The 14,934-nt window shown below is 43.5% G+C and overlaps 1 protein-coding gene across 3 annotated transcripts in view; it reads right to left on the reverse strand.

Annotated features, from left to right (window-relative positions):
- Positions 1–14,934, reverse strand: part of TGFBR2 (transforming growth factor beta receptor 2) — a 68,731-nt gene that overhangs the window by 12,411 nt on the left and 41,386 nt on the right. For 2 of the 3 annotated variants that reach the window (XM_045006296.1, XM_045006298.1), the window contains 2 exons: positions 11,521–12,311; positions 7,300–7,441 (listed from right to left, as the gene is read on the reverse strand). In XM_045006296.1, coding sequence (XP_044862231.1) covers positions 7,300–7,441; positions 11,521–12,311 — 933 coding nt within the window. The remainder of the gene's footprint in view (positions 1–7,299; positions 7,442–11,520; positions 12,312–14,934) is intronic. The other variant, XM_045006297.1, reaches the window with a different exon arrangement.

Consider the following 14,934-nt stretch of genomic DNA (forward strand, 5'->3'; position numbering starts at 1 on the left):
CTACCCCGACCTGCAAATCTTTTTCAGAATCACTGCTTCTCAGAATAGAGTCCCCCGTCCTGTAAGCATGGCCCGCATGCTTTGTAGACACTGATATTTAGCCACACTACTACACACGTTGTTTGCTTGTGCCCAGCTTTCTAAGTGATCCAGATTGTTCTGCATCAGTGACCGCGCAGCAGCCTTCTTAGCGCCACGTGGGCGCTCAGGGAACCCGCCTGGGGACCTGCTGTGGCCGGGGGAGGGATGCCCCTCCCCCAGCCTGAACCCAGCCCGGCCCCCAACCTGTCACGGCCAGGGCAGCCGGCCAATGGGAGCTGGGAGGGTATTGCCTGCGGGCAAGAGCAATACTCCGAGCCTTCTGCCCCCCCCGCCTAGGACCTGGACCTGCTGGCTGCTTCTGGGGTGCGGCACGGTGCCAGGCAGGGAGGGAACCTGCCTTAGCCCTGCTGCATTGCTGACCAGGAGCCACCCAAGGTAAGCCCACACCCCAACCCGCTATCACAGTCCTGAGCCATCCCACCCCAAACCCAGAGCCCCCTCCTGCCCTCCAAACCCCTCATCGCCAGCCCCACCCCAGAGCCCTCACCCCTTCCTGCACCCCAACCTCTGCCTTAACCCACAGCCCCCTCCTGAATCCCTCAGCCCAACCCTCCCAGCCAGGACCCACGTCCTGCACCTCAAACCCATCATCCCTGGCCCCACCCCAGAGGCCACATCCCCTCCCACACCCCAATCCCAACCCACAGCCCTCTCCCACATTCCAAATTCCTCGGTCCCGCCCCCTAGCCTGGAGCCCCGTCCTGCACTACATGAATTTGATTATGTGCACCAATCTGGAGGTGAAGTGTCACACATCACCTCCAAATTGGTGCACATAATAAAATTCATTCCACACGAGTGGGAAAAATTAGAGGGAACACTGGTGTCCTGTCCTCCTCATTATTTACCCCCTCACCTCCAATTTTTGCATCATCTGCAATCTTTATCAGTGATGATTTTATATTTTCTTCCAGGTCATTAATAAAAATGTTAAATAGTGTGGTTACTGTAATACAAATAATAATGATAATTAATATTAATTGAACATTTCCATTGCTCCATTTTCACCTCATCATTCTGTGGGACAGTTTTGTCTCGTGTGGAAGGCCAGCCCCTGGAACATTGTGTCTCACAGAAATGTGAAAAAAGTGTCCAGTTTGCCTGAAGATGACAGGCAAAAAACTGGAGGGTGACGAATTTTCAGATTAACCAATATAACGTTTGCACACATCTGTGATGATCATCCAGCATACTAAAATATAATCTCTGACAGCACAGCTCATCAGAGGCTCTCAAGACACTTTACAAAACACTGATGTGTAAACTGAAAGCGTACAAATGTTCAAAACTGGGTATTTCAGGCACCTAAGTCAGTGGGAGCTCAGCATGCTTGAAAATCTGGACACTAGCTTAGATGACTAAATATAGATTCAGGCTCCTAACTTTAGGAACACAATTTTCAAATCCTTGTCTACAGCTAAGTGACTTAAATAAATACTTAACCTTTATATATCATTTCTCATAGGTCTCAAAGCACTTAACAAAAGATAGCGGGGGGAGATTTTCTAAAACACCTAAGAGATTTAGGAGCACAAGTCACATTATTGATCTTGGCTCCTAAATAACTCATGTGCTTTTGCATTTTCCCTATTTTAGAGATGGGGAAACTGAGAGGTTCAAACATGTGCCCCAGTTTACATATGAAATCAGTGGCAAAGGTGGGAATAGAACCAGACTGTCCTGAGCTCTAGTCCCCTATTCTAGCACTAGACACATACTCCCTCTTCAAACAAGCTTTGTTCATCCCTTTCACAGAATTGCAGCTAGTTATTTCTGTGCATTTTTCCTATTAAGTCATAGTGTGCAGGGCACTTCTCACATACAGGTGGAGACCCTGCCCTTACTGCAACTAAGGGGAGTTCCACATCAGCTTGGCTGAGCCTGAGGACCATCAGGTAGGTGCCTGTCAGATTATGGAGCAGCTCCAAAGCAATGTTATGGTTAGGTTTAAGGAGCTGCTGAATGGCTTATCCCTCAGCTCCATGGGGTCTTAGCAATCCATCCCCCTTGTCTCCCATCCAGAGGCCCCGCAGAACAATGCAATAGACCAATATTGCAGAAGGAGATGGCACAGCGGAGAAGGAGGATGCCTTGGAACGGGGAACAGTGTTCTCTTCCAGATGGGTGTGGTCTGAGGTGGGCGGGGGAACTAAGCTATACATCTCCACTTCTGATTGTTCCTGGTGAGATGTTCTGCACAGCTGATTGCTCTGTGTTAGAATTGTCAGCTGGCTGTGCTGTTTCTAAGATGCATACTCTTTAAGACTCGCTACATCTGATTGTCAGCCAGAGACTTGCCCTCACTTCCATGGACCTCAGGGTGTTCTCTACTAAAGACAGGAGTGGCAGACACATTAATTGTGCCACACGGGTTGGGTTACATGCTAAGTAGCCGCTACGCTGCAGCTCCTGAGGTGGGGAGAGGAATCTTACTGAGCTCTAGCTGCTGAGCCATGAGCAACTGAGGCCTACTTGGCTCGACACCTTAGAGCCCTGGGGGTCGGCTTAGCCCCAAAGTGCATGTTAGACTTGTGGGCCCCCTTCCGAAGCCCAGGAGGTGGGGTTAAGATCCATCAAGAGAGAGCAGGGATGCTGGGCCAGGCAGATTCGATACAACGGAGGCCGCATGTCATTGTGTTAAAGGACACATTAGTATTAGGAACAAAAAACTATGGTTGTTTGACTCTTTCCAAAAGCAGCATAGGGTAAATCAGTGCCCTTGTTCACATAACGTACACTCACCACATAGTTACATTAAAACCAGGCCTCTGTTTCAACCAAAATTGTGATGCTGCTCCGGAGCCAACCTCCTCCCCAGGCAATTGAATATTTCTTGAGTACCCCAAGCAATGTCAGCCATGCGCTGGCATCTCTCTCTCCTTCCCACTTCCCCATATTGTATTTGAGAAGAGCTGCACCTGAGCCCTCCCCCCCCGACTGATGGCAGCTCCATTCCTAAACACAGATGCTTTCAATTTCTTTCTAGAAGGCTGGCAGAAAAACTGCAGTTGCTGTTCTCGCGCCAAAGGCAAGTCTTTGGGAGGAAAAATCATATTTTTTGCAACACGCAGCATCTGGTGCCCAGCTGTTGTGCTGACTGAAATACCAAGTTAACGGTGGAGTGGGGTACTTGGTTCTTCCAAAAGCAGTGTTGCTGGGTTTCTAAATATGCCCTCTAAGTTATACGCTAGTGAAAAAAATCAGACAAACTTTATCTACGTCTCTGCCTTCCGCCTCACCCCTTGTGCTTCTCCATATTTAGCACAACAAAACAAACACACAGAATACCATGACCTTTGCATAAAGCGGAGACCCACCTGCACCACTCTTTACAGTGAGATGCTGCTGCAGCTTCCCAGTACAGATGAAACTGCTGGTTTTTAAAAACAAACGAAGGCTGCCTAGAAAGGATTCACATACTGCAGAAACTGCGTTTGACAAAACGCCTGCAGCGAAAGGCCCTGCCATACAGCACCTCCCACACTATCCTCCACACCCACAAACAGTTCTCCAGAGAAACACAGAGCTCCCTTTGATAAAGAAACTGCCATTCAACTGTGTCAAGGTACAATAACTATTAGGCCCACCTGCTTCCCCAGCAAGTTGTTAGCATTACTGTTGGGACCTTACACTGATTCCTCCTGCTTTTGAAACTCCCACACTTTCCATAGCAATGGGATTACCGACACTGTAATCATGTCTTTGTGAGAGAGAAAGAGAACAAACTACTTTGGATCTCTAAATTCCACAGGCTCCCCTGGACATCCCAACTATATTCACCAGCATCAGTCACATCAACCTACCAAGGTCCAAATAAGGGGTACTTCCTCTCTTGTTGGACTGTATATCCCATATACGAGAAGAGTGTATTCCTCGTGCACCAGAGAAGTCATGCTGGTAGGAAAGGAACTAGTTGTGATGGTGGCAGAAGGTATCAGCGAGAGAGATGGGGGAATGATCATTATGAATGCTGTCAGGTAATCTGCCAGTTGGGTGCCAGTTGGGTGTCAGATCTCATGAGGCAAGAGATGATCTTTTAGAGACACATGAGAAAACCCAGTCACTATGCGACTGCTCTCTGTGAAGGGGGCCAGGGAGGGCAGAGGGATAGGAGGGGGAGCGAGGGGAGCTACTGCAACTCAGCGAGTGCGGGGGAGGCCAGCTCCAGGCTGGGAAGGGGAATCCACCTAGGTCCTACTGCCAGTCCTAGGGCAGTTCCTCAGTGGCTGGTGTCCAGTGCCCCTTGGCAGCTGGTGCAGTGGGTGCTGACAACCCCCTGCCCAGGTGCAGGTGACCTGTCCAGTCCCCCGCACTCCATCTCAGCAGCTGGCATATGTGCTTTTGCCCCTCCCTGGGGCCAGATGTCTTTGCTGGGACCCATGGTGGCTGGTCATTAGAGTCACTGGGTGAGAAAGGAAAAGCAAGAATGACTCTACAGTTCAGTGGCTAGGGCATGGGCCTGGGAGGTGGGAGATCCTGGGTCCAGGCCCCCTGCTCCAATGAGTCTTTCATTATTTATCCACAGTGGAACAGCTTCAACAGGAGAGACCGAGGGGGGTGGTCCTCTGCAGGCTATGCCATAGCCGAGTGGTTAGAGCACTCTCCCGAGAGGCAGGAGACCCTTGCCCTGTTCCAATGCTTTCTCCCCTTTAGGCAGAGCAGGGAATTGAACCTGGGTCTCCCACATCCAAGGCAAATACTCTGTCCACTTGACTAGAAGTAATAAGGTTGGCACCACCACCAGCTGCTGCTGCTGTCACCTTTGGCATTTTGTGTGGAGTGAGGCAGGCTCCTACGTCCTTGTCACAGGCCTAAGCCATCTGACTCCAAGAGAGGGGTTCCCCATCTCCTCGGCATCTCCTATTGGCTACCTTAGGCGGCTCCCCACCTAGCGTGCACTGGTTGTTGTGAATCCCATTCTTAGGCACCTCTCTCCCCCCGGTGTTGGACAGGGACCCTAGGCACCTAACTCAGGCTTTGTGGATCGCAGAGTGGTGCCAGTTTTCTAGTTGCCTGAAAGGGCTTGCAACAGTGAGTATCCCAATGTTTAAGTCCCTTTGTGGCTCTGGGCCCAAGTTCTGGGAGTTATATTTCAATTATTAGGACAAAAGCTTAAGGCTTGGCTCTGTCCCTTGTGACTAAAAGGTCACCCCAGATCGGGAACAGTAAAACTTTATGTTGTGCCATCATGTTGTGGAATTACACTTCCTGGGAAAATGACTGAAATCAGGAAATAAACAAGTTCAAGAAGTTTTTTGTTTTGTTTTTGGAGACAAGCAGTGATTGAGGGGTAGGATGAAAAAAGAAAACCAGGAAGTGGGGTTAAGATCCATCAAGAAAGAGCAGGGATGTTGGCCCAGATAAGCTTTTCCTTTTCCTAACATTTCTTATGTGCTTATTCTAAAGGTTATAATGGGTCACTCTCTTCTAGCTGACAAGCTGATGATTTTTCTTCCTTATGAAACTACACTCATATCCTCTTTTAAGCAGCTGCCTTGTGAGCAGAGCTTCAGTGAGGCTTGCTTTCACCACAAGCACCATTCCACTGTACTCAGCAAATATCAACAGGAAAGGACTTCAGGCATCAGCAAAAGGATGAAAGATTCCTGAACAAACAGCTCCCATATTATATATAAACAACAGCGAGCTGCTAAATGCAAGAAACAAAGTGTTCAAGAGACAGAGCAAAGATCCTGTATTTCCACTTTTAAATTTTATCATTGTTTACTAAACACAAATTAAAAAGAGCGAGTGGCATCAATAAATGGCCTGTATTTATAAATGCACAGTATCATACGAGTTAAACTAGGATGGACTTGCCTTTAAAGATGCAAGCTTGAGGTTAAATTATGGAACCACAAAATGTTTGTCAAGCTCTACCTTCCTTGAAATATTTGAATAGTTTTGGGATGATTTTTTTTTAAAATGCTTGTAAACAGCTAGAGCCATTGCATATTTGCTTTGCAGGTTTCCTCACACAGTTGTTCCAGGGGCAAATCCATTACCCAGAGCCCAGCCCACATTGCAGAACTGACTGCTCAGCAGCTATATGGAGAGGCTAGAGTAGAGGAATACTCCTCCGACCTCCAACCAGGATTCAGCTGTGCAGAGACCGTTCCAGCTCAATAGCAGAGAAGTCTTCGGGGACAAAAGGACCCATGAAGCAGCAGATCTGCAGCCTGATCATGTCTCCCTCCCATTCATTCATCTGCGCATTGCTGTGCAGGAATCCTCACCCTGTGAAACTCTACACATTGCTAGGTTGCCCCCTCTCTGTGCAGTCCCTTGAAATACTACTGCTCTGGTTCTGCTGGACAAGGAGACCCCCTAGTTTTGGAAGAAGTGACAAAATTTGCTTCCTAATACACATTTGCCATGATATCTGGCAAAGTTATTTGCAACACCTCCGTTACTCAGTCCTGCTGTGCAAGTGTCAATGTACCAAACTGCAGGTAGCTTTAGGATGGACACAAATGTCCCATAATGCTATGCACTATGATGACACCAGCAAATTTTACTTGTACCTTGACCAGGAGCTAAATTCAGAGGGGAGACAAAGCCAAGGCCCTGTGTACGTCATAGCACATTGCATATAAATTCTGTGGCCAGTCTCCTGGTTTCTATACCATACATAGCGTCATACTGGAAATTTTGGGGCAGCTTTAGGTATAATCTCAGAAATGGAGATTTAGTTTTAATGGACTACATCTAAAAATGAGTAACACAGTATTCCTTGTGGTATTTATTTTGAGGTTACATTCAGTTTATTTTACTCTGTCCCACATCTTCAATAGCCCACTGTTTTTTATACTTACAATGTGTTACTGGATTATAGAAGTTGTCAGGGGTGCAGTTGAGCTTTTGGCACCCATCTAAGGTACGGGAGAAAGATTAGGACTTAGGGATTTACCCCAAATCCCTGATAAAATGACCAGTCATAAATAGGTTTCAGAGTTAACACTCCAGGGAGATCAACGCGTGGTGGTGGGAGGCAGTTTACAGACCTATTACTCCAGACTGTATTGTATATAGAACCAGCTCAGAAAAAAAAAAAAAAAAAAAAAACTATTAAAGAGCCACACAATGCCCCGGGGCTACTGGATAATTCCTACAACAATTAAAGGGATAAAAATTGTAAATCATTCAAGCATATTGAGCCAAAACATTCCTTTAATAATAAAACCCCATCACACGTACCTCCAACACCATTACAACGAGACGTCATTTCCCACAGGACCAAAGCCATAGAATACACATCTGTTTGCTTGAAGGATTCAATGTTGTCCAAATTCATCCTGGATTCCAGGACTTCAGGGGCCATGTACCTCGCTGTGCCAACCTGTTGCCAAGTATAAAAGGAACAGCTCAAGCATGGAAATTGTAGTTCACGTTTTCCATTCTATTGCAGTTTTGCTTCCGTTTCAACCACAGCTATCTTATTTGATTTTTAGTAAGGAATACGGACCAAGTTCTTTGTTGCTCAGAGAATCTGGCATTATATAGACCACCAATCTTCTTCCATCCCTGTGCATGAGTGATCTAAGGTTCTAAAAAAATCCCATAGTGGCTTTTCATTGTGGGATTTCACCAATGTCTTTTCCTTTTTGCTCTTTGAATGTTTACAGAGGTCAGCCCGACTACTCAAGAGTTAAAAATTTTCCCATACATCCAGTGCCTTTCTGTGGGTTTCAAATGAATATGAAATATATTACGTTCATTCTCACTGGATGTTATGACGTTAGCTGTTCCCTTTGCTGATGATGGCACAGTTGAAAAAGCTAAGTGTAAAAGATATGCAAATATTTAGTGTAGAATTAGGTATGTGAATCAAAAACAGAACCGGAGACTTTGTTTGAAAACCCCGTATCATAAAGTTTATACGTGTCTAACAATTTTCAGATTTCTTCAGCTTTGGTATAGCTTGGATTGTGACCATGGTGTGCAGATGGCAAAATATTGATTATAGCTTTTATCAGAGGGGAGGACTTTGGATGTAATTCTTAGATATCTCAAGAGTTACTTGCAAATTACGAATTCTCCATTGACTACATATCTAAAATCTACCCAGAAAAGCCTCAAACACATTAAGACCCTGATCTTGTAAAGACAATCTCCAGGGGGACTACTCACATGCTTAAGCATGCAGATAAGTATGCAGGATTGGGATCTAAATTAGCTATTTGCAGACTGACATACAGCGATAGCTGTACAGTTCAGAGGTGGTGACAGTTTTACATGACACAACCAATCATGAAAACTGTGCAGTGGGGCTGCTCACCATTATGTCAAACACTGATTTAATATAAATCTAGAGTGGACAAAGCATGAGACTGTAATATTGGAGGGCATTACCCTGCACACTGCGGACTTAATTCTCTGTTGCCCCTCAACGTGTGTAGCCATTTATACCACTGCTCTGTGCCATTCTGATCTGGCAGCACTTCACACCCACTTGTCACCAGTGCAAATGACTACACAAGGTTGCATGGCAGTGGAGAATCAGGCCCTATAACTTAACTGTACCACCTAACATGTAGATAAGGTTTTTTATTTCAACTCACATAAAACCAACCACATTTCCTTACTGTTTAACATTTATCCTCCACTTCCCTACCCCACTGTTTACTGTCCTTTGTCTAAATTTCAGTTCTAAGCAATTTGAGTCAGGGACTGTCTTTTTAAGTCTGTGGAACATCTAGTGCACCGTGAGAGTTTCTGGAATACAAATAGTAACAAACTCAATCTAGTTCCAATCTCTTTATGTAATCCTATATGCCCGTAATGTTTGTTAAAGAACACAAGGAAGGCAGTTGGCAGAGAAAGCAGAAGTGAAGGCAATGGTTGTTAACCAATCAGTAAAAATCTCCCTCCTTTGAGGCTGCCTGCCTCCACGACATTGTCTGCCTCAGCCCTAGGAGCCCTGGGACTCTGGAGCTGGCAGCTAGTGGGGCCCTGGCAGGGTTCCAGCGACAGGTGACAGACTCCTGAGGGGACCCTCCTTGGGGTTCCTGAGATGCATGGAAGGGGATCACCTCTGGCTAGCAGCTGGGGGATCCCGTTTACAATTTGGGAAATATAGTCACCCTGTAGCTTTCAGCTGCCATGGGCAGTGGGGGAACCCCACAGCTCCAAGCCACCACGGTGGGAGGAGAAACCATGGAGCCGCAGCGGCAAAAGTCACAGACAGGTCACAGTTTCTGGGAATTTTTGCTTACTGCCCGTGACCTGTCTGTGACTTTTACTAAAAATATCCCATGACAAAATCGTAGCCTTACATATAATGAATTCACCTTTCTTTTGTGAAAACTGCTCTTCTTTTCAATTCTTTCCTATACAGAACTTCTAAGATGGTGCTGACATTAACACCAGAGGAAGGCTCAGAATCAGAAGAGGTTTACTGACAACACTTGATTCCAAATATTGCCTACAGATAATAGGTGGACTGAAAACTGAATATAAAGACCTTAAATGAGAAAGATGGTTTCTCAGGTCATTTGTATTAAAAATATTCAATAATAGTTAAATTCATGCTATACAGCCGGTGGCTGGTTAGATGAGAATTAAATCTGCCGTAGGTTCATCACTCTTACAATGACTTTGCAAAGTACACTTCGCCTCAAACATTACATCCTAGAACTGGTCAGAAAATGGGAAATATTTTCCACAAGAAGTTTAGAAAGAAACAAAAAACTTTCCCTGAATGGAAAACGTTAGCCAACTGTCACAAACCTTTAAAAATTGGACTTTCTGGTAGGTCTGAGTCTATGGATTAAACTTAGAGGTGATATGTCCAGTGGTGTAGTGTCCTTACATTCACATTACCTTACTTTCACTGAGATTCCATTACACTTCCCATACATTGCCATATAATGAATATGCCTATCCTTGGTGAAAACTGCTTTGCTTTTCAATTCTTTCCTATGCAGAACTTCTAAGGTGGTGCTGATTAACACCAGAGGAAGGCTCAGAATCAAGTGTTGTCAGTAAACCACTTTAATATCCACTTTATTGTGGTGTAAGGGAGTCTGTGTCAAGGAGCAGGAAGAAGTAGGGTGGATCTACTTTATAGTATCTCCTCTTATCTCTTCTTAGTGTGTGAATGACACCAACTCAGAATCCTTTACACATAGGCAGAGTGGAGTTATGTAGGTCTAAGGGACACAAAGTGTAAGGGGCTCTGAGTTGCACCACATTACACATCACTTCCAAATCTGGCCCTATTGGGTAAATTCTCTTGTCAATTATGCCAGTGTAAAGATGATATAACACCACTGAATTCAGTAGACTTACTCTGGATTTACTCTAGTGTAAAAAGGAGTGGAATTTGATTGTGTGTGTAGATTTTTTTGTTTTGAAATCACTCCTCCCAGCTTTGAATAATAATCCCAGTCCTACTGAAGAAAATGCTTAAATGCCCATTGATATAAATAGGATCAGGACTGTTATATATTGACTTTAAGGGCCAGATCCTCAGCTGGTGTAAAGAAGCCAAACTCCCTTGACTTCTATGGAGCTATGCTGATTGACTCTGAATACTCTCTAGCCAAGAAAGAAAATGGTCCCATACAAAGTAAATTATAGTGTGAATGAGTACACTTGTCCTTTGCCCACGCATACAACCTGTGGAGCATAAACTGTTGAAAGATATAATTATATGTAGGACCTACATTAGGACCTAAAACAATTAGGAGTCCATTTACAATGAAGGAAAATTCACGATAACAATGGATATTTACAGAAGCACTTATATAACCTCACCTTCAAAACACTCTACAAACATTAAGTAAACCTCCACCAACCCATGTGAAGTAAATAAGTATTATCCATGTTACACAGTATAAATAACCATGGAATTATAGCACTTGGGCAATTTCATATTTGCCTGCATTTGGAGAAAGTACCATAATCCTAAAAAGGTTTCTCAACAGTGTTTTAAAGTTATAGCTATCGACTGATCTCTGGGACAGGTTCTGATCTTATTTACACTGGTGTAAATCGTAAGTAACTTCACTGAAGTTTGTGGAGTTTCACCACATAAAACTATTTTAAGATCAGAATCAGGAATTGTGGCACAAGATTTCAAGAATTTAAAACACACCTTCCTAATATTTTTTGCAGCAGCCCAAACAGTAGCCAAGTAACCCATATGCACTTCAGTATAAGTTCACATGGGATGATTGTACTGTATATGCATAAGGTACTTGATCATAACAAAACTGCCATATGGCATTACTACTCACACTGCTTCCTTTATATCCAGATTTGAGCCGAGCCTCTTTATTTATGAGTGCTGTCATTTATTTCTAATAATTATTTAATAGCTATCATAGCAGTCGTTTTTCCTCCAGTCCCAGGAAGTGACTCAGACTGACACACCCACACACACAATATAAGCTACTCTTTAATGTTTTAACTCACCTGCCCACTGTTAGCCAGATCGTCCACAGATAGAGTAGGATCAAGCCTAAGGGATAACCCAAAGTCACAGAGGCAGCAGGTTAGATCATTTTTCACTAGGATATTGGAGCTCTTTAGGTCTCTGTGCACAATGGGCGTTTTGGGTCGACCACAAGGCGTGTGGTCGCTATGCAGGTGGGCAATCCCTCGAGCCAAAGACCCACCTAGCTTCCATAGGTCCTCCCAGCTGATGATGTGCCGTGTGAGATATTCCTGCAAGTTGCCTCTAGCATGGAAGGCAGTGATCAACCAGTATTGTTTCCCTAGCTCTGTCTTACGCTCCTCTGCTGTCAGGAACTGGAGGATGTTCTCGTGCTTGAGGTTTATATCTGAAAAAATGTCTTTCTCCGTCTTCCAGGAGGCATACTCTTCATAGGGGAAGATCTTGACAGCCACTGTTTCAAACTGCTCAGATGTGTTTTGCTTCAGTTTGGCCTTGTACACTTCAGCAAATCTGCCTTTGCCCACGAGGGTGTCTAGCTCGATGGGCAGCAGTTCGGTGTTATGGTTGATGTTGTTGGCACAGGTGGAGCTGATGTCTGAGCGGTCGTCATCTATCATAATAGCACAAGCATCACTGCAGTCCTTATGTTTCCTGGGCTTTACATTCTTCTCCCATGCCATGTTGAGCTTCCTTCTCCTATGAATACGGTAGCCATAAAAGATAATGTTCACAGCAATGGTGATCACGAGTAATGGGATGAGACTTTTAAGCATCACTGTAACAGTGTCATCGGTGTCTGGGGGATCTGCTGGAAGAAAAAGAAAATCCTGGTTCAGATTTACATACTAGGAGATAATAGATATGGCACCTGGTAAACTGCAGTTTAAACATACTAAAATTAGAATTTTTTTTTGTTTTGGTTTGGTTGTAATAATAAAGCTGTATGCAGTTGTGCTGGGATGATATTTATTCACTTTATTCTATGGTAGCAGTGAGCACACCAAAGAAGCAAATGACAGAGTGCATAAGAATTTTTGTGAGCGCTCTTTTAAAAAAAAAAAAAAAAAAAGACCCTCAGTTTGCATACGAATTGGCCGTAATACTTAACCACATATTATGACAACTTTCTTAAGATTTTTAATGCATGTATGAATCATACAACAACCGTTTTCTTCATGTGTAATTCTGTTTTAGAACTGCTCCATCTGTTATTACACATCATAAAACATGACATCAAAAGTAGTTCTAGAAACCAAAACTCCTTTGTCTCTTGAGTACCTGCCTTGAATCCTGCTGCAAACCACCATAACCTTTAAATTGTGCCCCCCATTATCAGCAGTTACCAGTTGCCTGTTTGTCCTTATTGAATTTCATCCTATTTACTTCAGACCATTTCTCCAGTTTGTCCAGATCATTTTGAATTTTAATCCTATCCTCCAAATCACTTGCAACCCCTCCTGGCTTGGTATCGTCTGCAAACTTTATGAGTGTACTCACTATGCCATTATCTAAATCACTGATGAAGACATTGAACAGAACCAGACCCAGAACTGATCCCTATGAGAAACCACTCAATAGGCCCTTCCAGCTTGACTGTGAATCACTGGTAACTACTCTCTGGGAACAGTTTTCCAACCAGTTAGTCAGAAAAAAGTGTCATTCCTATATACTCTGACATAGCAAACAATCTTTTAGAAAAATCTTACCTCCGATCTTGCTTCCTATATATCCCCTCCTTTTCCAATTCTTGCTCTGATTATTAGCCTGCTAAACCCAGGGTTGTGAGTTCAATCCTTGAGGAGGCCATTTAGGGATTTGGGGATTGATCCTGCTTTGAGCAGGGGGTTGGACTAGATGATCTCCTGAGGTCCCTTCCAACCCTAATAATCTATGATTCTATGATCTATGTGTGCGTGCACACATTTCCCTCTGACAGCAATGTTCACAGCAGAGCTTTCTTACACTGTTATGAAAAGTAATACTCTCCCACTTACGTGGTTTATCCTCGAATCTGTTATGAATGCTTCAGTTACACAACTCAGTGTCTGTTGCTGTTTGATATGTTCAATAAAATCACTAGACATCTCTGTCACTTCAATATGTTCCAGCAGATGCCACACACAAAACACTTTTTTTATCTTAAGCCCTAGTTTCACACTGCCAAACTTTATCAAAATATTGGTATTGCTAGTGTTAATTACAGAAAGAAACACACTAACTATTAAAATATCTTCCATGACAACCCGATAAAAGGTTGGCCACATTCCTACACTATTCAGCTTTTAAGTGATGCAAATCATAACAAATATGCCAACCAGGACCATCATACCTGCCTATTTTGACTTTACAAAAAATCAGTAACTGAGCTCTGCATAGTTATTTTTCTAAAGAGCAAATAATGGTTTTAATAAAACAGAACTCCTCTTTACTTCTGTTGCTTCTACCCATTCCAGTTTCCTTCCTATCCCTCTAAGTGATTCAGACCTTCAGTGTTATGGAGGCTTTTCTTTGATTACATACAGCAGCAGTCCCTGGTTAGGTCACTATTGCTGCAAATGCCTAAGAGAAAACATTGAGAACAATGCCGATACATGAGTGGTGAGAGGTTCTATGCAATGTTATGCACTGCAACTGACCTCTTTTATGGTAGAGCTTGAACACAATTACTTTCTGAATGAGTTAGTTGAATAGGAAAATAGATTCATGTTTCTTAAATTCCTCAGGGGGGGGTATGCAATTCAACTGTAATTATGTCCCTTTTGTTATTGTGACTATTTCTAAATCTGAGGCCCACCTACGAAGCCAGATATAATCACTGAGGCTTTGAATCTACCAAGGAGAGGGGGAATTAGAAAGGGAAGAGGGCAGCACTTTAAAGATCAGAGAGAGATACCAGGCTTAGAAAACATTAGAACATTTTCAATCCTTTCCTGTGCGCTCTGCACAGCTTCTGTTTATATAGTTTAGGTCATCCAATCATGAAACAAACAATACCATGTCACCTAGGTGACCAATTGTACACAATGAGTAATCATAGCACTTAATACTCAGATAATCCATAGGTTGTAATTTGCTCAAACAATACAAACAGCTATGATTAATGAATATTGGAGAAAGTATCAATTTGTATATAGTTCACAAAAGAAAAAGAATGCTATATTAACCTAAAAAATTGTTCTTTACAAATAGTTCACCCAGCTCTGATACTGAAGTTTTGAACTCCATTTCAAAGCAACAATTCTGATGAGTCAGTCTAAAATGTAAAAAAACTAAGTATACTTATGGTTGGTACTAAAGGTTTCTTCCACATTATGACAAGACATGTATGGAATGTCCAAAACAATGATCTAATCTTGCAGCATACAATGGAAAAAATTCCAGTTGTTCACAGTAAAGGTATAATACTCAATACACCCACTGAAGCCTGAACG

The sequence above is a fragment of the Mauremys mutica genome, chromosome 2 (assembly GCF_020497125.1).
Source record: "Mauremys mutica isolate MM-2020 ecotype Southern chromosome 2, ASM2049712v1, whole genome shotgun sequence".
Lineage (NCBI taxonomy): Eukaryota > Metazoa > Chordata > Testudines > Geoemydidae > Mauremys > Mauremys mutica.